The sequence below is a fragment of the Phascolarctos cinereus genome, unplaced genomic scaffold (assembly GCF_003287225.1).
Source record: "Phascolarctos cinereus isolate Bilbo 61053 unplaced genomic scaffold, phaCin_HiC Scaffold_4;HRSCAF=312, whole genome shotgun sequence".
In the NCBI taxonomy this organism is placed as follows: Eukaryota; Metazoa; Chordata; class Mammalia; order Diprotodontia; family Phascolarctidae; genus Phascolarctos; species Phascolarctos cinereus.
This window is the reverse complement of record NW_027555847.1, coordinates 632,008,014-632,032,376: the sequence shown is the minus strand read 5'-3', so window position 1 is coordinate 632,032,376 and position 24,363 is coordinate 632,008,014. Positions and strand designations below refer to the sequence as shown.

Genomic DNA, 24,363 nt, shown 5'->3' with positions numbered 1-24,363 from the left:
CTTTGCAAACAGGTACTAAATATGTAAAACTATAAAGCTGTAAAAACTAAAAGTATAAGCAGGGTTTAAATGAAGCCATCTCTAAGAAGAACACTAACAGGCAAGAGATCTAGGTCCTTGTCCTCTCTATGCTGCTAGTGAACTTATGACCTTGAGCAAATCACTTTCTGATCCCTATGTTTCCTCATGTATCAAATTAAAGGGTTGGACTCAATGCTCTTTTGAATTACTGTCCAATTCTATAGTTCAAAATCTATCCAACTTTGGGATTCCAAGACTTAAAATCTTGGTTGGAATAATAGCTCAGCTTCAAAATCTGATGTCAGTCTCAAGAAGTGTTCAAGTCCCCATCACTTTTTGTCGTTGAGTAATGGCTCTATGATAGTTTACCAGAGATTCTGTACAGGGCATTCCTTTTCAGGACTAATTTGACCAAGAAATGAAAAAGGAAAAGATCATAGATTTAGACTTATAAAGTGGTTTAGAGGTCAGTTGGTCCAATACCCTAATTTGACAGATAAGGAAACTGAGTCTTGAAGAAGTTAAATTACTTGCCTTTGGTCACATAGGAATGAAGTGGCAGAGACAGGATTTGAATTCGTATCTTCCTGACTCCAAGTTCAGAGATCTCTTCCAACTCTAAGATTGGGATGCTTGAGATTGTATGGGTTCACAAGAAGCTAAAAAAGTTTCAAAATCAGGTAAAGGGGGATCACGGGAAGTAAGAAAAAGGGGCAAAACACTGGCCAAATCATTTGTTCTCCCACAGCCTCAGCTTCAACTAAGGTATCTTCAAGTTTGAAAATTGTCTGGTTCTATGAATATATGTGTAAATAAATTCAACTTTATGATAATATTAAACTAGGTCACCCACCCAGCTACCTCCTAAGAAATGACATTTGATTCCCTAGAGCCCTTGAATATTCAGTACTGGAAAGAGAGGTTCATGTAATTATTCAGTTTCTTGGCAATGAAATTTAATGTTAGCTTCTTATTTGGGATCCACAGGAAAACCTGTAATTAAATTCTGTTCCATGGGTGCAAAAAATAAACTTAATGCCAAGTTTATTGCTGATGATATTGGAGTGTGAAAGGAATGGACAATTAGATCTTTTTCCAGATTCTTCTTGACTTAGGGGCCAATTAATTGTCTGGGTCTTTATTGACCAACATTTTGTCATAAGCTGAAAAGAATTTTAAAAGACCAGAAGACCTTTTCAGCTCCTCAACTCAGTAGCTCTATAAATCATCTATTTAGTCATCACCATTAATCAAGTCAACTGGCACATGGACTTCTTGTAAGATGTGCCCATTTCCAATGAATTAATTAATTGCATTTTGTGGGTTTCCTTTAATCAATGGATGACTAAATCTTTAGGGGTTTCTTCGCTTTTCTGAGGATTCTGCCATTTAGATGATTTTACATCTACAGCCAAGTACATAGAGTAGACATTAATAAACATTTGTTCATGAGGTATCAATCCTGTAAGAGAAATAGCATGAAACATAACAAAAGCTTGATGCATTTGGAGTCCGAGGACCTGGGTAACCAGGAGTCAGAGACCTATGCAAACTCTGTTACTTAATATCCATGTAATGATGATGATAATGAGGATGAGGATGATGATGATGATGATGATGATGATGATAATTAACATTTATGCAACATCAACTATGTGCCAGGAAGTACTTCTACTTTTTGTCCAGTCTCCAATGAAGGGATGAATGGAATCCATTGGACTTCAAACAAGTCTTAAAAGCCGGGGGCAATAATCATAATTTCACACAAGGCAACAATGAAAACTGAAACTGCATTATGCTCAAGGGTGGCACAGACAAAAAAAAAACCACTATCAATATAGGCACAGAATGTCATAGAGTTTAAATTTAAAAAAAAACATAATTAAACTATAAGGAAAAATAGACAAGAAAACAATAATTAATAGAAACTTCACAGTGCCCCTGTCAGACCTAGATAAATCTAACAAAAAGATAATAAACAAGAAGGAAATTAAGAACTTGAATATTATTTTTGAGAAGTTAGATGGAATAGACTTCTGGTTATTACATAATGGAAATTACAAGAAGCATTCATATTTATTGACATTTTATTAAAAATTGATCATATGTTAGCACATGAAAAACCTCACAAATGCAGAAAAGCAGAAATATTAAATATACCCATTACTGACTACAATAAAATAACAATTATAATCAATAAGAGGATGTGAAGAAAAAATGCAAACTCAAATGCAAATGAAATGATATAGTCCTAAAGAAAATGAACATATTAAGGCAACATACAAAAACTTTTGAGGTCTAGCCAAAGCAGTGTTTAGGGGAAAATGCATATTTTTCAATATTTTAAGCCACAAGAGTAAAAAGAAAAAAAATCAATGAATTTGCCATGCAGCTAGAAAAACTAAAAAAAACCAAACAAAAACCCAAATAAACCAAAAGTAGAAATTACTAAAAAAAATTAAGAAAAAGATACATAATTTTAAATGAGCTAATTAATAAAATGAGAATATTTTTAACTTATAAATGGACAGAACATTACCTAATGATATATTTTAAAAAGCAAAAAGAAGGAAATTTGAATTATGAAAATCAAAAAAAAAAAGGAAGAATTCACAAAAAAGATGAAGTAATAAAGAAAATTGCCTAGTTGTATGTCAATAAAGCTGATTTTAAAAAGTGTGAATACTTGCAAAATATGAATGTTAGCAATTATCATTATTAATATTTTGTGAGGAAAATGTGAATTAAATTCTGGTAGGTAATAATTGGGCTTCATGAAAAAGTGTTCCTTCTCCTTACCAAGGCATATGAACTCTTAATCCCTTTCCAATCTAGTCCATCCCACTTTATCCCTAATTTTCAATTTCTCTCTGCCTGCTGGCTTCTTCTTTATTGCCTACATGCACATCCATGTCTCCTCCATTCTTTAAAAGCTCTTACTTGATAAAACCATCCCCAATAACTAACATCCTATATTTCTTTTCCCTTTGATGACAAAACTTCTTAAGAAAGCTATCTATAATTAGCTCTTCCTCTCCTCTTACTCTGCTCTAAACTTTCTATGAGCTGGCTTCTAATCTCATCATTCAAATAAAACTTCTCATTCCAAAGTTACTATCTCTTAATAATCAAATCTAATGGCCTTTTCTTAATCCTCATCTTTCTTGACTTCTCTGCATTTCACTTTTGGAATTTTTGATCAACTTCTTTTCCTTGATACTCTCTCCTCTCCTCTCTAGGTTTTCTTGACATTTCTCTCTTCTGATTGGTCTCCTACTTGTCTTCCAGGTCATTCCCACCAACTGTCTGTATCCCCTAAAGGTCTGCCCTTGGCCCTCTTCATCAATATTTTCTTGCCAGATGTCATCTTTATGCAGAAGATATTTAGATATATTTGTCTAGTCCTAACCTCTCTCCTGACCTCTACTCTCACAGATTGGATGACCCATAGGCATCTCAAACTCAGCATGTCCAAAACAAAACTCATAATTCCCCCAAAACCCAAATTTCCTGTTACTGGTAAGGGCACCACCATTCTCTGTTACCCATATTTGCAACCTCACTTGCACTCACCTGGATTATCAAATCTGTTGCCAAGTTTTGTTGTTTCTATCATCACAACATTTCTCATGAACATTCCTTCTCTATTGTCACACAGCTCTCAGCCTGATACAGGCCTCAACAGGTCACAACTGGACTATTGCAATAATCTTCTGGTTGGTCTTGCCTCAAGTCTTTGCCCACATGCATTCCCATCCCAGCTGCCAAACTAATCTTCCTCATATGTAGGTCAGATAGAATCACACACTTATCCACTTAATAAATTCCAGTGACTCCTTATTACCTACAAGATCAACTATAAAAATCATGTTTGTCCTTTAAAACCTTTCACAACATAATTCTTTCCTACTTTTCCAGTCTTCTTATGCTTTACTGCCTTCTAATCAACCAATCAATAAACATTCATTAGGCACCTACTATATGTCGCACCATGCACTCTATAATCCAGAGATACTGATCTTCCTCACACAGAACACTCCATCTCCCAACTCTGTCCCCTTCATCTCCATTTCCTGGTTTATTTGGCTTCCTTCAAGACTCAGCTCATATTCCATGTTTGTAAGACCAACTAACCCTCCCACGGCGCACTACTAGTGCCTTCCTTTTGAGATTATCTTCCATACTATATTGCATGCTACATATATGTAGTTGTTACTATGTTATCTCCCCATTAGAATGAGAACTCCTTGAGAATTGAGACCATGTTTATGCCTTTCTTTCAATATCCATTACTCAGTACTTTGGCACCATGCTTTGAGCGTAGTAAGTATTTGTTGGTTAACTTTCATTTTTGTATCTCTAACATCATAGTACCTGGCATATAGCAACCACTTGACAAATGCTTGTTGATTGGCAGTCTTTGCAAAGATATAGAGGCAGAATATAAAATGAATATGAGGTTTGAAAACAGCAATAAGCCAGTTCACCTAGAACACAGTGTATTAAGAGGAGCATTATAAAATAAATCTGGAAAAATAGCCTGGAGGGCATCATGCCTGGTACATGGTAGGTGCTTAATAAATGTTGTTGATTGAATGATTGATTGATTGATTGGAATCTGAATCATAAGGACTTTACATTTCATACTAAGGAGTTAGTATTTTATGATAGAATCAAAAAAAAGTCATATAGATTACTGAACAAGCAAGTAACATGGCCAGATTAGTCCTTTAGGAAGAGCATTTTGTCACCCATGGCGATAATGATTTGGAGAGGGTGGATGGGTTGAAGCAGGGAGATGAATTAGCAGGTTATTACATGTACTTGACGAGAGATGAAGGCCTAATCTCCTACCCCAACTCCTACTCTCTTCCTGAATATGCTGTCCCCCATGACTAGAAAGCACTCCCTTTCAAACCTTGCTTCTTCAAATTTCTAGCTTCCTTTGAAGCACAGGTTAGGTTCAAACTCCTACATGAAACCTTTCCAAATGCCCCCAGTTCTTTGCATTCTTTTCCTCTTGAAATTACTGTACTTGGTATTTATTTGAATTTACTGATCTGTATATATGTAGGATTTCTGCCCCCCCCCAAAAAAAGAATGTAAGCTCCTTGAGGACAGATGAATATTTGTATCCCCACACCAAGCACGTATCTCACACATAATAAATGTTTACTGAATTTAATTATTTTACCTGTCCTAGTCCAACCCTTTCACAGACAGCATGCATAACGTAGTGCTCAATGATGAAACTAATAGCTAAAATAGATTTTGGGGGTTTAGGAAACAGCTAGGTACAGTGGGAAGTGTTGGGAAACTTGGGTTCTAGTACTACCTCAGGTGCTCATTTGTGATCTTGATTATATCATTTCTCTCTAAGGTCCCTGCCAGCTTTAACAAGCTGAAAATCTATATTGAATGTTTTTCATACCAGCATCCTCACAAGCAATGCAATTCAATTGAACAAGCAATTATTAAACATTTACCATGTGCAGACAATGTGCTGGTTGCTAGTAAATATATCTATTTAGCCCTTCCCCTCAAAGAGCTTACAGTCAAATAGGATAAATAAGACGTAGGCATGAATAGGGTATAATAAGTGAAAGAATGTGATAAGAGCAAGAGATGTAGACAAAATGCTCTAAGAAAATTTGAGAAGAGAGAGATCACTCACATTTGGAATAGATTTCATGAAAGATAAAAAGACCTTGAAGGAAGAGAATGGTTTCAAGAGAGCAAAGTATAGTCTTGGGCTATAGGGAGGGGGAGAAAGAATTGTTGTCTAAGTACAGGGGACAGAGTAGGCAAATGCCAAGGAGTGAGAAATAGAATGCCTTGTCTAGAAAGTAAAGTATACAAAGCGGAATGCAGTGAAATAAAGATGGAAAGGTAGGTTGAAACCAAATTTCAGGGTATGCTAGATGACTATGGAAGTTGCTTCTAGCTCTAAGCATCTATGACTCAAGTTTCTTCAGCAATGGGGAGAAAAGGGTTAGAGGTTGCTTTCCCCAAAGATGCAGCTGTAGTGTTCAATTGAAGACATAAGGAGTCTCCAGCTATGGGATTAACCAAATCTCCCAAAGAACAGAACATTTTGCTAATCTTGGAGTTCTACAATTCTAAATGTCCTGAGAGGCAAGTAAGAAAACCACAGAATCCAGAATCTCAGAGTTGGAAGGGACTGCTGAAGTCATCATGACCAACCCCTAGAGTATCTTCAGTCACATCCTAAACGTGCTCATCCAGAATTCATTTGAAGGCCTCCACTGCCAGCTCCATGAAAGTGGAGCATGTTTCATTCTTTGTACTCGTATCCCAATCTAATGCAGGGCTTGGTACATAGTAGGGGCTTAATAAATGCTTAATCATTGGCTGATTGATTGACAGTAGCGTCTACTCCTGAGGCAGACCATCTCATTAAAATAATAATAATAATGGTTAGGGTGCTTTTCCTTATATCAAGCCAAAGTTTGACTCTTTCCAGCTTCTATCCATGGCTCCTTTCCTGTCCTTCTAGAGCCAAGGAGGAACAAATCTAATTCATTAATTCCTTTTTCATATAACAACCTTTGCAATGCAAATATTGTCCAAATTATGTCATAACCTGAGCCTAAGGACAGACTTTGTTATAAAAATGGGTTCATTTTGGACCTTACCCAATGCCATTCAGTAACCATCAAACCCAACTGAGTTTTCTCTATAAGGAAGTTTCACCAGTCATGTCCTCTCTCTGCACCTCAGAATCTTCATATGTAAATTGAGATTGGGGTTCTTAAACTTTTCTATGTCATGAACCCCCACTGGCAATCTGGATCCCTTCTCACAATAATGTTTTTAAATGCATAAAATAAAATACAATGTAGTCATCAAAATATTTAAAGATGCAAATTCACAGACCCCAGGTATTAGATGATTTCTGAAGTCTGTCCAGTTCCCCATCCTGGAAGCCTATGAAGTTCAAAAGCATTGTTCAGCAGAGAAGAGTACAGGATTATTATTCCTTTTTTTTCCCCCCCCCTTAGGCAATTGGGATTAAGTGACTTGCCCAGGGTCACACAGCTAGTGTCAAGTGTTTGGTCTGAGGCCAGAGTTGAACTCAGGTCCTCCTGACTCTAGGGCCAGTGCTCTATCCACTGCACCACCTAGCTGCCCCTTAGGGTTACTATTCCTAAAGGCCTTGAATGGATGTTTGGGGAAAGGATTTGGTGAAAGGATGTTTCTTTGAAATAGGACACAAGATGGAGTCAACCAAATCAGAAATTCCAGACTTACCATTCACAGGCACATTCTCTTTCTGTTTCTATCTCTCTCTCTCTCTGTCTCTGTCTGTCTGTCTGTCTGTCTGTCTCTCTCTCTCTCTCTCTCCTTCTTCCTCTCTCCTTCCTCCCTCCTTCCCTCCCTCATTTCCTCCCTCCCTCTTTCCCTCTCTTCCTCCCTCTCCTCTCCTCCTCTTCCCCTCTCTCTCCCTCTCTTCTCTCCTCTCTTATCTTCTCTCTCTCTCTCCTTCTCCCTGCCTATCATGTTTTGAGATTCTCCCTTTCTACACAATGAAAGGTTAAAGTCTACTGTTTTCTCCAGGAAGTATTTTGAGCCTCCCTAAGGAGCCCAGTAATGCCTTCCTAGAATCCTTCACTGCTAGCTGTTCTCCTGGACTGCTTTACCCTGGGAAGATACGACATGCTTGAGTTGAAGTGAGAAGGGAAAACAGAAAGAAAAAAAATGAAAACATTTAAAAGTAAAATTCTTCTACTAGTGTTTTTCTGCATTCCTTTGGCTGCTTGAGATGTTGCTGGTGCTTCAATAAGTATTGTCTTCCTCAAAGCCCTGCCTCCCTTTCTATTTGATCTGAAGGAGGGTGTTGAAAGCTGCCTTCATGTCACCACAGTTGTGTGTGTCTGCATCAGCTTGTATCATATGACAGACTAGCCTTTGCAAATTCCCAAGGGTGGGAAGGGAGAAGAGAGGAATGCTTGTGAGGTAGATCAGTTCCTCTGCACGTCCTTGGGAACAGCACCAGAAGGAATGTTTTTAAAGAGAACAACAACATTTGGGATCCAACAGAGCAGGGTGCTAGAAGCCTAGGTCCTTCTGTTACAGTCACTGCCCCTAGGAGGGGCAGCTGAACACGGAGGGTCATTGCCACTGACCTCCCCTCACCCCAGGTGATAATATGGTCCTCCTCTACCGCATCAAACAAACAAAGTTAGTAACACTCCAAGAGGCAGCTCGACATAGTGCTCTGGACCTTGGACTTGGAGTCAGGAAGGACTGAGTTTAAATCGTTTCTCAGACAGACGCTCAATGAGCTGTGTGAACCTAGGCAAATGACAGTCTCTCAGTCTCAATTTCCTCTTCTTTAAAATAGGGATAAGGATAGTGCCTCCCTCACAACATTGCTGTGGGGATAAAGTGAGAATGATTATAAATTGTTTCACAAACCTAAAAGCATATACATGTTAACTATTGTTGTTATTTTTTTCCTGTTCATTGAGAAAGAACACAAATAGATGACATTTCCTCTGGGTGTGTACCTGAGCCCCCAGAGCCCCCCGGGGAGCCACAACAATTCACACAACAGAGTTAGGACCTAGTGATACTCAATTGTACTATGAACTACTTTCTGTATCTCACCTCAGAAATGAAGAGGTATTGTCCAAAGACCACTGACTGTCATCACAGCATTAGGTTCAAATTATGCCTCCAAAGTATATTACTTAGGTGACCTGGGGTGGGTCAGTCAGTCAATCACTTAATTGTTGTGGGCTTAGTTTCTTCAGGTATAAGTGTTAACAGGATTTTTACTCAGCCAGTCCCTAATCTGAGAATGACTAAACAGCAGGCCTGAGACAAAGTGTCAGTAATCAGGTAGTGGCTTAATTAATTAGTTTTATTTATGAGGAACAGATTTGCAAATAGGGAATTCTCCTGATCAGAATTCCACCTTGCTAAAGTGAAGACAGAGATTAGATACATAAATTACAATGGAAAGGGGTTGGGGCGGGGAAGGTGGATTACAAACAACTATTCCCCAGGGCCAGAGTAATTTCCCATGGCAAGCCCACAAGTGGAAAACCATACAACAATTCTGGTGTCCTGTGGGAGAAATTATTGCTCAAGTTTTTGGGGGTCGTTACTTGGTGGGTCATAGGATTAGAGTTCTGTGATGGGAACAGTTCTACAATCTTTGATTTGCTTCACTTACAATGCACAGGGTACAAGAAGGCAGTGAGTAGAGCGTTGTCAAGGGATTGATTGATCATTTCAAGCTGCATTGTTAATTGTGACTCCTGAGCCAGAGAGGTAGCTCTTGAGAAATCTAAATTATCAGTATATTCATTGAGAAACTGAAACCATGAGGAGGAAAATATATATAGCTAGTAGATGATGAAAAGGCAGAATGTTGAGTCAGGTCTAGAAAACAAACTTTTAAGTGCCAGGCATTGTATCGAGTGCAGTCCAGTGCTCCTTTAACTGTACTATGCAACTTCTGAGGTTGGAATGTTAAAATTGGCTCAAGATAGTTACCAAATGAATCAGGGTTAGGACTCAGATGCATTAAATTTTAATCTATGACTCAGACCAGTTCAACATGTTGCCTTTTCTTATATGAGCAAGTTTTATTCTTTTTCACATTTATCTTCTGAAGTCAATCTCCCACATAATCTCTCTTCTTTATTATGTATGTAATATGTGTAATTAATAAAATGAAGGGAAAATAGATTGATTTATCCTTTTAATGTGCTGTGAGTTGCAACTCAGGAGTACATTTGACCTCTATTACTAAAAGACAGAGTTATTGAGAATTGGTTGCATGGCCAGATTCAAAAGAAGGTGTCAATGATTCATTGTTAATGTAGCAGGAAATCTCTAGTGGAATACCCCAAGGTACAATGGTTGACCCTGTGTTGTTTAATGTTTTGTTTTGTTTCGTTTTTATCAATGACTTGGATAAAGACATTGATGGAAAACTAGTCAGATTTTCATATGACCCAAAGCTGGGAGGAGGTTGGCTAGCTAACTCCATAGATAAGAGAATCAGGTCCCAAAAAGACCTTAAGACATTAGAGTATTGGGATGAATCTAATAAGATGGGATTCAATAGGGATAAAAGGGCAGCTAGGTGACAGTGGATAGAGTACCAGGCCTGGAGTCAGGAAGGCTCATCTTCTTAAATTCAAATCTGATCTCAGATATTTACTACCTGTGTGACCCTGGGCAGGTCATTTAACCCTGTTTACCTCAGTTTCCTCATAATAAATGAGCTAGAGAAAGAAATGGCAAACCACTCTAGTATCTCTGCCAAGAGAACTCCAAATTAGGTCCAGAAGAGTCAGACACATCTGAAATAACTGACCTGAAACTGAAATAAAGATAAATGTAAAATCTTACACTTGGGTACAAAAAAATCAATTTTACAAATATAACATGGGAGGAGAAGAGTTAGAAAGCAGTTCTGAAAAGATTGGGAGGTTTTAGTTGTGTGTAAACCCAATATGAATTTAGAGTGTGACATGAAGGCCACAACTCTGATGTAGAATGGAACTCCATAAAGAGAAGCATAGCATCCTTGAATCCAGAGATGGCAATCCCACTGTACTTTGCTCCATCAAAACTTAAAATGTGTTCAGTTGGGCACTACAGTTTAAGAAAGGATATTAATAGATTAGTGTCTAGAAAGCTAGTGTCCACCAATCAACACAGTGGAGTCCATGTCCTATGAGGATTCGTTGAAGGAACTAGGAATGTTTAATATGGAGAAGACTGGACAGCCATCTTCAAGTATCTGGGGTAGGGGGAGGGAGAGGTTTAATTCTTTGGCCCCAGAGGGCAGAACCAGGAAAAATGGGTAGAAGTTACAAAGAGGTCAATTTAGGTTTGATCTGGGGTTGGAGATGGGGGCAGGAGGGAAGGGGGAGCCTTCCTTCCTAACAATTAGAGTTGTCCAAAAAGTAAAACGGACTGCCTTAAAAAATGGATGGTTGTGGCCTTTAGGAGGATCTTCTTTTCGTGTATAGATTGGTCTCTTCCATTTCTCAAAATTTGTGATCCTACGAACATTTTTAATTTTATAGATAAGGAAACTGAGTCTAAGTAAATTGAGGCCTAGTGACTTGCTCAAAGTTATACAAATATTTAGTGGCAGCTAGGTGGCACAATGCATAGAGTGCTGGGCCTGGAGTCAGGAAGACTCTTCTTCCCTAATTCAAATCCAGTCTCAGACATGATCTGTGTGAACCTGGGCAAGTTACTTAACTCTGTTTTGCCTCAGTTTCCTCATCTGTAAAATGAGCTGGAGAAGGAATGGCAAACTACTCCAGCATCTTTGCCAAAGAAAACCCCAAAGAGGGGTCAAGAAGAGTCAGATGTGAAAATGTCTGAAACAAAACAAATAACAGAAAACAAACACAGGCCACCCGACTTCTAATCTAGTGCTCTTTTGATTATTCTGATCTCCCCTGTCTATAAAATGGCCTAATATCATTTTGCTTGCCTACAAGTAAGGGAATAGGAATCAAGAATACAGTGTCCTTTAAGAGTACTGAATTTAGAATGAGAAACACCCAAGCTCAGTTGCCAGTTCTTCTATTTAATATCTGACTGATTGCATGGAAGCCACTAGAGTGAGGAAGGAGCTTTGACAGCCAGAAATCAAACTGGGGTCTTCCAACTCTAAATCCAGTGATCTTTCCACTACATGCCATGCTCTGACTATGGGCAAGCCAATTCAGCTCTCTGGGACTCAGTTTCTTCATTTGTCCAACCTAAGAGTCTTATTAGATGATTTCTAAGCTGTCCTCCAACTCTAGATTCTTCAGGCCCCTTCCAGATCTCAGACTGATGTCTCTGTGATCATTAGTGATCATGTGTTAATTTTGTTTTTGTTCCACAGAAGGGATTTCCTGGGAACCAAGGAGGCCTCCCTGCTTTTGATGGCCATGTTTCTCCTTGCTGTGTTTTACCATGGACAGCAGGTAATGGGAACATGTGCATTCACCTCCAATTTATCAACTTTCATTTCAGGTTCTCTTAAAGGGATCCATTGCTCTTTGCTAGTCATGATTATTATCTGCTTAAGTAAGTTATGGCCTTTAATAAACAAAATATAATAAAGACCAACATAGAAACCAACTAATTAAAATTATTTTGTACACAATATATTTTGAAGAACCATTTAACCTCCATTACAAAGAAGTGTCCATCTAAAAATGGGAATTCTAATTTGTCCCAGAGGCAATTAGTTCTTACTCCAAAGTTACGGTTGTTTCCACATCACAGCATTGACTAAACTAGTTCCTGGGATCTTTGGAATTTTTTATTGTGTCAGCAGATTGTGCAGTAGCTGGTTGACTGAATCAGTGATGAGTCAATCAAAATCATTAGACATAAGTCTTCTTATTTCAGACCAAGTGACCCTTCCACTAAACCCCAGCTGCAGTTATGTAACCTTGATTCATAGAATGGACTTCAGAAGGAACTCATTTTCATTGAAAATGTTCTTAGAAAGTCCCCAGATGGTTATGTCATACAGTGGAAAGAAATGTTCCATTTGGAATCAGGGACCTAGGTAGGAAACCTGCCTCTGTAATTTACTGTCTGCATGACCATCAGCAAATGACTTAATCTCTCAGGGTTTCTGTTTCCTCATATGTCAAATTTGAGGATTGAATTAGCTGACCTCTAAGGGTCCCTTCCAGCTCTATTTCTGACTAGTGAATCAATTCCACTGGACAATCTGGTAAAATCCCTAAAGACCATGGGACACTCACATATATAACCATTGGTACAAAATGGATCATACAGCCCTTTAGCAGCCTAGTAAAATCTATGAATCCATTTTTAGAGTGATGGTTTGAAATGCATAAAATCAAATGCATAAGATTACAATAGAAAGCAATTATGCTAAAATATAGTTTTATATGGATGTATATATGTATATATACATGCATATAACCTATATATATATAATGTATATGTATACAATTTCTATGAGTATATATAATCTACATATGTATGTACATACGTGTGTGTATGTGTGTGTGTGTGTGTGTGCATGTATACTGTGTTTTAGAGAGAGACAGAGAGAGATTGAGTTCACAGACCCCAGGTTAATAACCCTCATTGAGGATCAGAGTCCATATGGGCCCACAAGGATCTTTTTCAATTTGAATTTGACATCATTGGTTAGGAGAGTTAGATTTTGACTCAACCATTTGAGCTGGCCAAAAGTGGATTGAGTTGACTTATAAGGTAGGGAGCAACCTCTCAATTAGGATATTCCAGTGAAGACTATATAGATATTTGATGGGAATATTTTTGAGGGTACCCCTTTTGGACCAGAAAGTCTCCAAGGCCCCTTCCTTGTCCAAGAATCCATAATTAAAACTGAATGAACGTTGTCATTGTCAAATCTCCCCAAATAATTGTCATAGGTTAAAAAAAAGTATACGGAGGGGTGGTGGGAGGCAGAAGCAATTGTGTGGATAATTCAAGCCAGGAATTTCCCAGCCCTCTGTTCTTGAGAGAAAGAAAAGGGAGGATAGGGTATGATTATATATGATACAAGTTTAACAATTAGTGACTTCAAGATCTAGTTTACCTGATAAATAAAATGATTATCGTGTCTGGTTAACTTCCTAAAACCTTAGTTTTAGGCTAAGACAATACTTTAAAAAATATAGGGATAGGGATAGCCCACTGAGTAGAAGTCTGGAGAATGGAGCACCAAACTCCTCCCAATGCCTTCCTTTATACAGAGTGGAATTGGACTAGGGTCTATGCCCCCACCGGGTATCTCCTTGTGTTCTATACTCCTAAACCCTGGGTTCTTGCCTCCTTTTGTGTGTTGTCTCCCTTATTTGATTGTCAGCTACCTAAGGACAGGGACTTTCTTTTTATTAATTGTATCTCTAGTACTTAGCATATAGTGGGCACTAAAAATGTTTATTGGCTTATTCATTGGGATAAGGACTAGATCCTGATGGTCCAGGTGAGAAAACTCCCTCTCTCAATGTAGGTCAGTACCTTCTCTGCAGTTCATGGTCTCAAGAGGGTGTCTGGAAGGCTTAAAGGTCAAGTGGCTTGCCCCCAGTCAGTGTGTCAGGGGCAGGAATTGAATGCAGATTGTCTGTGTTTCAAGATCAGCTCTCTTAGCACTTGGCCTCCATGTAAAATGTAAGGAATGAATCCCTCTCCAGTTTTCCCTACCAGTAATACTTCAGCATCTGCTTGAATATTTAGTGACAGGAAGCTCACTACCTCATTACACAGCCTACTCCATTTCCAATCAGCTCTAATAATTAGAAAGCTGTTTTCTTTTTATTAAACCAACATTGGCCTCCTTGTAACTTCTATGCATTGCTCCCAGGTCTGTTTTCCAAGAAGAAGCAAAATGAGACTAAGTCACTACGTAGTTCTCTAGAGTTAATGAAATAACTTTTTTTCCCAACAGTCTTGTGGTAGGTAGTACAGAAGTTACCATCTCTATTTCACAGATGAGTAAACTATAGTTCAACAAGCATTTATTAAGAACCTACTATGTGCCCGGCCATAGTTAGTAAGTGGAAAACTAGTCATTCAAACTCAAGCCTTCTGACACTAGTGCCCTTTCTAGTTTAGCACATCATATAATGTCCAATCCCTTTCCCACATTACTGCACTGCAAATATTTGAGGAACATGATTATCTTGTCTGCTAAGTCATCTCTCAGTAGGATTAATATCTCTGGTGCCTTCAACCATTCTCATATATCATGATCTGAGTCCCCTTACCCATCTGTACACATTCTTGCATGTCAATGGATTGCTTAAAATGTGAAGTTCAGATATTCAGGCCTAAAATAATTTGGGGAGTGGGGTTGGAATAAAGAATCAAAACTTTATTTTTTAAATATAAATTTAAATATAAAAACCTTATTTTTAAATATAAACATAAATATATTTATAAATATTTATATTTATATTTATAAAAAATATATTTTTTTAAATATTCAAAATTTTCATCCCAAGAATTACTGTTAGATCTATGCCAGGTCAACTCGTCTCTTTTGCCATCTGTCTTTCTCTCATCACCTCACACTCACTTCAAAAGAAAGTATCAAAAGAGAGTACAAACAAAAAGAGAAGAATCCCAGCCAAAGCTGAAATAGGAATATATCAGAGAAAAATTGCTATGGAAACAGAGGGAGGTAACGAACCCTGGAAGAAACTGGGGAGAGAGAGAGAACTGTATTTTTTCAATAAATTATTAAAAAGGATAAAAGGTCATGTTTTAAAATGTAGACTATGAAGAATGGATAAATGAGAGATTGAATGGCAAGTTAGAAGAGTAATTTGTGGCTTAGTGCTAATAAATCTCATACAGTGTACTATGCCCACTTGGGCAAGGCAGCTCCTTCCTTCCTACTTTCTTTCCTTCCTTCCTTCCTTCCTTCCTTCCTCTCCCTCCCTCTTCTCATTCCCTTTTCTCCCTACTTCCTTCCTCTCCCTCCCTCTCCTCATTCCCTTTTCTCCCTACTTCCTTCCTCTCCCTCCCTCTCCTCATTCCCTTTTCTCCCTACTTCCTTCCTCTCCCTCCCTCTCCTCATTCCCTTTTCTCCCTACTTCCTTCCTCTCCCTCCCTCTCCTCATTCCCTTTCTCCCTACTTCCTCTCCCTCCCTCTCCTCATTCCCTTTTCTCCCTACTTCTTCCTCTCCCTCCCTCTCCTCATTCCCTTTTCTCCTACTTCCTTCCTCTCCCTCCCTCTCCTCATTCCCTTTTCTCCCTACTTCCTTCCTCTCCCTCCCTCTCCTCATTCCCTTTTCTCCCTACTTCCTTCCTCTCCCTCTGTCCACATAAGGAATCATACCCTTACCTCTGGGTGCTCTGCCCAAAGAAATACAAATTTTGATTGCTGAGGCCTCACGAGATATCTTGGGGTTTACTGGCTCAGAGGGAGTGTAAACAGCAATTGTTTCTGTTTTGGCCAGAAATCCTGAGAGTCTTTCCCTCCCAGATTGATTTTTTTTTTAATTAGGTGGAAGAGGCCATTTTCTGCCTCATTTCTTACCTAGCCTTAATCACTGAATGGACATTGCCTCAGGCAAACTGAGACCTAGGAGAGACGTTAGCTTAAAAAGGCCAAGGTCTTCCATACATCCCAGTCCATCTCCAGTTATTCTGATCTATATTTTGCCATTGGACCCAGATGGCTCCAGAGGAAAGAGTGAAGCCGGTGGCTTTGCACAGTCCTACCTCACTTAAATCCAATTCCCTTGCAAGTCATGACATCACCTTCGTGATATCATGGTCCTTTTTGAGAAGGAAGGACAAATAACAATGAAAACCAAATTGAAAAATTCAGTCTTAATTGTTTGCATGATTCTGGTATTTTTATTACAATTGTCACAGTAATTTTTAAAATGTTATTGTTGTCTTTTGTTCTTACATCACCTTCATTTCCAAATATATCCTTTCTCCCTCCCCTATAAGTCATCCCCCCGTAACATAGGCAGCTAGGTGGCACAGTGGATAGAACACTGGACCTGGAGTCTAGAAAGACCTGAGTTCAAATCCAGTCTCAGACACTTATTAGCTGTGTGACCTTGAGCATGTCAATTAACTACTATTTGTCTGTTTCCTCAACTGTAAAATGAGGATAATAACAACACCTACCTCCCAAGGTGGTTGTACTCCCCATTGACATTTCCAGGCCTTCCCTCTATTTCCATCACTCAATAATCTCTCTTCCTTTGAAATTTTTGCTAGTCATATCTACCACCCAATCAAAATCCTGGTAGATGTTGTCTATATACCCCCAGATCACTCCCCTTCTTCCTTCAATGAGTTTAGTACATGACTCAGTTTTTCTCTTCCCCCCAGCTTTTGCCCTCATACTAAAGAACTTCAACATAAATATTCGCTCTCCCTCAAACACCCCAAACACTCAGTTCCTAAATCTACTCACTTCCCATGAGCTGCTCCTCCACCCCACCTCAGCCACACACAAATACAGTCATACCCTTGATATTGTCATCTCCCTCAAATGTATCATTTCTATGTTCAAGAATTCCAAAACCCTCTTATCTGAGTTTTATCTTTTGACCTCTTCCTCTCCCTTCCCTTACAAAACCCTATTCTTCATCCACACCATCTAATCCTTTAACCCCTTGATTCTCTCCAAGGTCCTCTCCCCTGAATATCTCCCCTAGTCATTCTGTCCTCTTCTCCCCATCTTGACCTCTTGGGGAAGCAATTCAAATCTATGTTGTCTTCCTCTACACCTCCTTATCATATCCCTGGTTATATCCAGCCAAGCCTCAGCCATGGATCGCTCTCACCATTCACCACCATCTTCACTCCTACACACTGTCCACTTGTGAAATGAAGATGTAAAAAATCATACAACCATTCTTACTAGTCCATTACACATTTATGTTTTACAATCCCAAATGTATCCTCACTGCCACTAGGCAATCTCACTGTACCTCCCTTATCAATTTACTATCCCACTCTCTATAGTGGCTCTTCCAAACCTCTTCATCCTTCCTCATACCTCCCATGGCTCCTGCTTCCCCCACTCTCTCAGCTGAGAACTTCACCTCATATTTTACAGAAAAAAATTGAGGCCATTCAACATGAGCTCTCACTTCTTCCCCTCTTCATTTTCTATCACTTATCAATGCCTTTTGCTACTATCTCTTCCTTCATTCTTATTTCACGTGTCCCTTCATAACCTAGCCCCTTCCTACTTTTCCAGTCTTCTTATATCTCATTCCCCACCACATACATGGACAGAAATCCGTGACATTGACCTCTTCATTATTCCATAAACAAGATACTCCAACTCTCTACTCTAGGCATTTTTTGTGGCGGTCCCTTGTAGCTGGAATGCTTTCTTTCCTCTACTTCACCTACTGACCTTTCTGGCTTCCTTTAAGTCCCAGCTAAAATCCCTTCTTTTACTTGAAGCCTTCTCTAGCCCCTCTTAATTCCAGTGCCTTGCCTTTATTAATTATCTCCTATATGCTATGCTTGTATTTGTTTGCATATCGATTCCCCCATTAGATTCTTGAGGGCAGAGATTGTCTTTTGCCTCCTTTAGTACCCTCAGTGCTTAGCACAGTATCTGGCTCCTAAGAGGCACTTAATAAATGTTTCTTGATTTATTGATTAAGGATCAAATAAGATAAAATTTGTAAAGTGCTTAGTACAGTGCATGGCACATAGTAGGCACTATATAAAATGCATATTCCATACATCTTCCCCCTTATAACAAAGAAGAAAATAGGGGTGGGGGTGGGAGAGAGGGATTCAGCAAAATTAACCAACAGAGCAACCTAATCTGACAGTATATGCAATATTCTATGCCCATAGTCCCCAACTCTGCAAACAAGGGAGGAATGTATATTTTCTCTTCTTATTTTCAGGACCAAGCTCAGTCACTACAATTACACAATGTTCAGAGGTGTTTTGGTTGTTTTTCTTTCTACTTCTATTTATGTTGTTGTAATTATTATGTATATTGGGGGGGGTTTTGGCAGTAATTCTTAGCTCTTAGTTTAAACTTAGCTAATGAGAAGACTGGGCCAAGTCTGAAATTAAAAAATACTGCCAAAGAACTTAAGAAAATGAAGTTAGAGGAAATAAAAATGGTTGTTTTCACATATCAGCTGAAGTACAGTACTGAAGTAATTCAACTCAATCCAGATAATTCAGACCAAATAAATTCCAATTAATAATAAGTTCTATCTATATCTCATAGGACTGTTGGAGTCAAATCTTGCTTCTGCTGTTTACTAGCTATTTGACTCTAGGAAAGTCATTTAACCTCTCTGAGCCTCAAGGGATTTTCTAAGACTTATTTGATGAGTTATAGAGCACTGATGGTAGTAGAGAAGTTGCCAGTACAGGCAGTTCTCACATCAGGAAAATCATAGACCATTGACATCTTAAAGTCATGATGATCCCTTACATGCATTTATCACTGTAGGCATAGAAAGTGCTTTCATATGTATACTCACATTTCAATAGGATAGAGATGTCATTGTGTCTATTTGATTGGTGATGAAATTGAGGCTCATAGACATGAAATGATTTGCCCAAGATCAAACTCAGCTCATCAAGGGCTGAGCTGTAACTCGAATCCGCCTCTGGCTTTCAGCCCAAGATGTATTCATGCCTGCACAGTGTTATCATACCCATTTTTTTCTGCTAAGATGACTTGAGTATCAAAAAATGTAAGTCATATGCCAAACATCAAATAGATATGAATTTCTTGATCATTCACCTTTAATCTTTCCACCCCACTCCCCCATAACCACCACATACATATGCACTGTTTAACTAATTTAGTATAATGTACCTAAAAAGAATGGGGACACTGAGAACTAAGTGGTATACTCAGTGGGCCCATGGGCAAATTTGAAAAGTTTGAGAAAAAGCTCTTGAGAAAGAGCTGTACTGGCACTCTAGGTATCCTAGCCATACCTACGAAGCTCAGTAGAACAGTGGATAGAGTGCTGGGCCTGGAGCTTGGAAGACTTGAGTATAAAGCTAGTCTCAGAAACTTGCAAGCTGTGTGACCCTAGACAAATCACTTAACCTCTATCTGCCTCAGTTTCCTCAACTGTAAAATGAGGATAATAACAGCACCTACTCCCAAGGTTGTTGGGAGGATCAAATGAAAAAAGCACGTAAAGTGCCTGGCACATCATAGGCATTTAAAATATGCTTATTTCCTTTATTGCCAGGCCTCCCACTAGGACCTGGTTTATGGCCCACAAAGGTGATATGTGGGGTGACTGAATGTGGAGTCAAAGATGACACCCAGGTTTCAAGTCTGGGCAACTGGGAGGATGGTGGTACCTTTGAAAGTAAAAGGAAAGTTTGGAAAAGGGAAGGGTTCAAGGGAAAATAAAATGAGTTCTGTTTTGGACAAGATGTCAATAGGACACCTAGTTTAAGATATCCAATAAGTTGGTTATGTAAGACTAGAGCTCAGGAGAGAGAAGGCTGGACAAATAAATCTGAGAGTCATCTGAATAGAGATGATAGTTGAATCTATGGGAGCTACTGAGGTCATCAAATGAGATAAGAGAGAGGGAAAACTTAAGACAAGGATTTTAGGACAGACCCTTGTGGACACCCATGGTAAATGGACATGACCTATATGAAGAGCTAGCAAAGGAAACAGAGAGGGAAGGAGTGGTCAAAAAGGTAGAAACAGAACAAAGAGAGTCATATTAAGAAAGCCTGGAGAAGAGAGAGTATCTCAGAAGAGGGTGATTGACAGTGCCAAAGGTTTGGACTGGATTAGATTATCTTGCATTAGATTGACTTGGATTGCATGAGAGGTTTACTATGCCTGGGGCTGACAAAGTAGATCTTGGTTGTCCTTGTCATTTGCCCTTCCTTCTCAAAAAGGACCATGACATCAGGGAGGCGATGTCATGACTTGCAAGTGAATTGGATTTAAATGAGGTAGGACTGTGCAAAGTCACCAGCTTCACTCTTTCCTCTGGAGTCATTTGGGTCCAATGGCAAAATACAGATCAGGATGACTGGCCCGGGATTTAGTAGGAGACCTTGGCCTTTTTAAACTAAGGTCTCTGCTAGGTCTCAGTTTGTCTGAGGCAATGTCCGTTCAGTGATTAAGGCTAGGTAAGAAATGAGGCAGAAAATGGCCTCTTCTACCTAATAAAAAAAAAATCAGTCTGGGAGGGAAAGACCCTCAGGATTTCTGGCCAAAATAGAAACAATTGTTATTTACATTCACTCTGAGCCAATCAGGGCCCAAACAATGACCAAGGTAGGCTTGGCCTGGGACCTAAGGTTGGGTTGAAACCTTACCTGAACCACAAATCTGCAATACATCATCTAACTTCCAGGAAAGATGAACAGGTTAAGAGTCAGTACTAACTAATATGTTATTTTCCTCCGCTAGTACATTGATACTCAAAATCATCTGAACATGAAATACTTTACAGGATTACTGATTAAGTAGTTTACATTTCCCCTCAGCTCAGCACTATCTCCCTCAAAGTCTGTGTCTTCTGGTAAATCAGGCCAGGATTAGGATGATCATCCTAATCCTGGTTATCTTCTCCAGGTTGTCGGGCTTGTCCTTCATTCTCAAAGAAGACCATGACATCAGGGAGTTGATGACATGACTTGCAATTGACTTTGATTTGAGTGAAGGAGGGCTGTGCAAGGTCACCAGGGTTACTTTTTGGGCCTCCTTGCTCAGAGTGAATGTAAATAGAAACTGTTTTTCTTTTGGCCGAGGAACCCTGAGGGTCTTCCCCTCCCAGACTGATTTTTTTTTTTATTAAAGGGGCCATACCTAGACTCACTCCTTAAAGAGGCCTCTTCACTGAATGGATGTTGCCTCACCCAAAGTGAGAAAATGAGCTTAAAAAGGCCTAGGTCTCCCACAACATCTAGGGCCATCTCCAGTCATCTTGATCTATATCTTGCCACTGGACCCAGATGGCTCTGGAGGAGAAAATGAGGCTGGTAACCTTGCACAGTCCTCCCTCACTCAAATCAAATTCAATTACAAGTCATATCATCAATTCCCTGATGTCATGGTCCTCTTTAAGAACAAAGGACAAACACAGCACGATCTTCTCCAAGACTGCTAAAGAAAGTGACAAAGATTCTTTCAAACTAAAGCCAGTACCAGTTGAGGAACCAGAGTATTCAAGCTTCTCAAACTCACAGAGTGGCCTCTGAGCTTGGATACATTCATCTCAGGACTAGTATTTGTTCATCTAAGGTTAGGAAGAAAAGAAGAAGCACAGAAGAGGCAGCCCCAAGCTCACGATCAGGCTTGCCTAGATGGGACACAGCCTGTAGTTGTCACGTGCTCAAACGGCAGGCAGGGTTAAGTGGGCAAACTGCACTTTCCTGACCCTCACAAGTGAGCACCTTACCACATGGAAAGTCCAAAGAAGAAGAGTCAAGGACAGAGCTGCTCCCTTTTCTAAAAGTCCAGTGAGCTGCTCTTCCTGCTCAGTGACCAACAAGCAGATTGGCTTATCATCTCAAAGCACCAAGTTTCCTCTACACTCTCATGTACATAGCCCGACAGAAGCAGCCAAAGGTCTCATCATTTGCCATCAGCCAAATGCTAAGCTAGAACATGTTGTCATCAGAATCAAGAAAGGTCATTTGGCACATGGCCTATTCATCCATCCCTCTCTCCTCTTTTCCTCTCTTCTGTGTGCGTGTGTAAAATATGTATATATACACATATATGTATAGAGAGAAATAAATATAATTGTTATATATTTCTATATAAAATATTTAATATATAATTATATATAAATGTGTCTTATATGTTTATACATAGTCTATATGTTTAATATATAGCTATACATACAATGCTGCATGTGTATGTATAACTATACAGATGGAAGGGTACAGATAAATATAATCTATATGTGTATATATGCACATGTATATGCATTCATGTGCACATATTTATGTTGTATGGCATATTTATGTATATAGGAGTAAAACATGCAAAGCAAAAACAAGTTTGCAGGGGCAGCTAGGTGGCGCAGTGGATAGAGCCCAGCCCTGGATTCAGGAGGACCTGAGCTCAAATCCGGTCTCAGACACACAACACTTACTAGCTGTGTGACCCTGGGCAAGTCATGTAACCCCCATTGCCTAACCAAAAACAAAACAAAAAAACAAGTTTGGGGAGGGCGGGGTACTAGTATTGGAGGCATGGGGGAACCAGGAAAGGTCTCATCTAAAAGGTAGCACTTGAGCTGAACTTTGGATAAAATTAGGGTTTCTTTAGAAGCAGAGGTGAGGAGGGAAATGGCTTCCAAGCAGCTCAAATCAAGTGACTCATATTGGCAAATAGCAGAAATACTATTTATGCATTATATACCTTTCAAAAATATTCTAGGAACAAACTCACTTTTTTGAATATTAGAAATTAAAGCAAATCTTGAGAATCGTAAATTTTCATTTAAATTCATCATGAGTCAATAGCTAAAAATAATAACCTTAGCACAAAGTACTAACCTTCTGATATTCACAAATTATGTTGGAGGTTCTCTATTCCCACCCACCCCAAAGCACCCAAGTTGTGTCTATATGCATAATCCTTGAGAGACTGAGGGACCCAAGTCTTCTATATCCTTATATTATCTCTTAGAACATAGATCAGGAGACATTGGATGTGACATTCTTCAATGTGACTGATTTCAAAACCATCCACCAAAAAAAAAAAGTCAGGCTAGCTTTTGCACTGACAGATAGGGAAGAATGCATATAATCCCAGGTTGCCTATATAGTTTGCAAGAATTCTATGAAATAGCACAAATGTCACTATTCTCATATTACGCAGGAAGGAATCAAGGCTTTAAGTGACTTAACCCATGGCTTGTAACTGGAAAAATTAAAGCTTAAACTCAATCCTGTCATTCCAAATCAGTTCAACAACCAATACTTCTAGCCACCGTACCATCCCTGCCTTTTCCATGGACCCCTGTTGACTCCAAGGAGAAAAAAAGTTAACCTCCAGGTCAGGATCTGTTAAAGAAGATTCATTCATTCAGTCAATCCACTAGCAATTCTTATTATTTATTGTGCTAGGTACTCTGCTAGGCACTGGGAAGACAAAAATAGCAGTCCCTGCCCTCAAGGAGCTTACATTCTATCAAATGAATGAAGTAATATTAATGATAAATGCTATTAATTTGTGCTTTTCAGATATTTTTCCTTATATGAGGATAGTGAGAGCCAGAGATATTAAGTAACTTGCCCAAGGTCACATGGCTGTCAGCTGTAGCGCTGGGACTCTGTGCAGTCTTTTGACTATAGTTCAGTACCTCTCTGTCTTAAACAAGTGCCTCCTCTGAAGAAGGGCGCTGTGCTCATTGTTATCCAATTACAGTTTCTGCCAAGTTATTATTCATTGTACCCCATCCAGTACAGAGTCTGCCCACTCTTGTGCTTGTTACCTGGTACCCCTCTTTTCTCTTTGTGACTTACATGTCACTCTATTTTTATTCAAGTGCTTAATAATAACCATTGATCCCTCTTGCGCAGAAGCATCGACTGTGAGCACATGTAATTAGAAATCTGCCAAGTCACCAAGGCAGTTGTGTAACTCAATAATTGGGAAATTTCATCCAGTATCTCTGCGAAAGTGATATGCTAAACACTCCCACCTCCAAGGCAGGTGAGGGAAAGATCGGACTGAGAAGTAGCTCAGTTTGGTTGCATCTCCAGTCTCACAGATGACTCACCCAGAAGCCTTGGGCATGTGTATGCATGAGGGGGTCAAGGAGTGACCAGGGGTGAGAACCATCCTCTGTCCCAGCTTCACCATTTACCGTAGAA

General features: G+C 39.3%; 1 protein-coding gene across 1 annotated transcript in view; it reads left to right on the top strand.

Moving 5' to 3' along the window:
* The window catches only part of ADCY8 (adenylate cyclase 8), a 361,487-nt gene that overhangs the window by 283,639 nt on the left and 53,485 nt on the right, over positions 1–24,363 (top strand). The window contains 1 exon segment of the mRNA XM_020997906.2: positions 11,912–11,993. Coding sequence (XP_020853565.1) covers positions 11,912–11,993 — 82 coding nt within the window.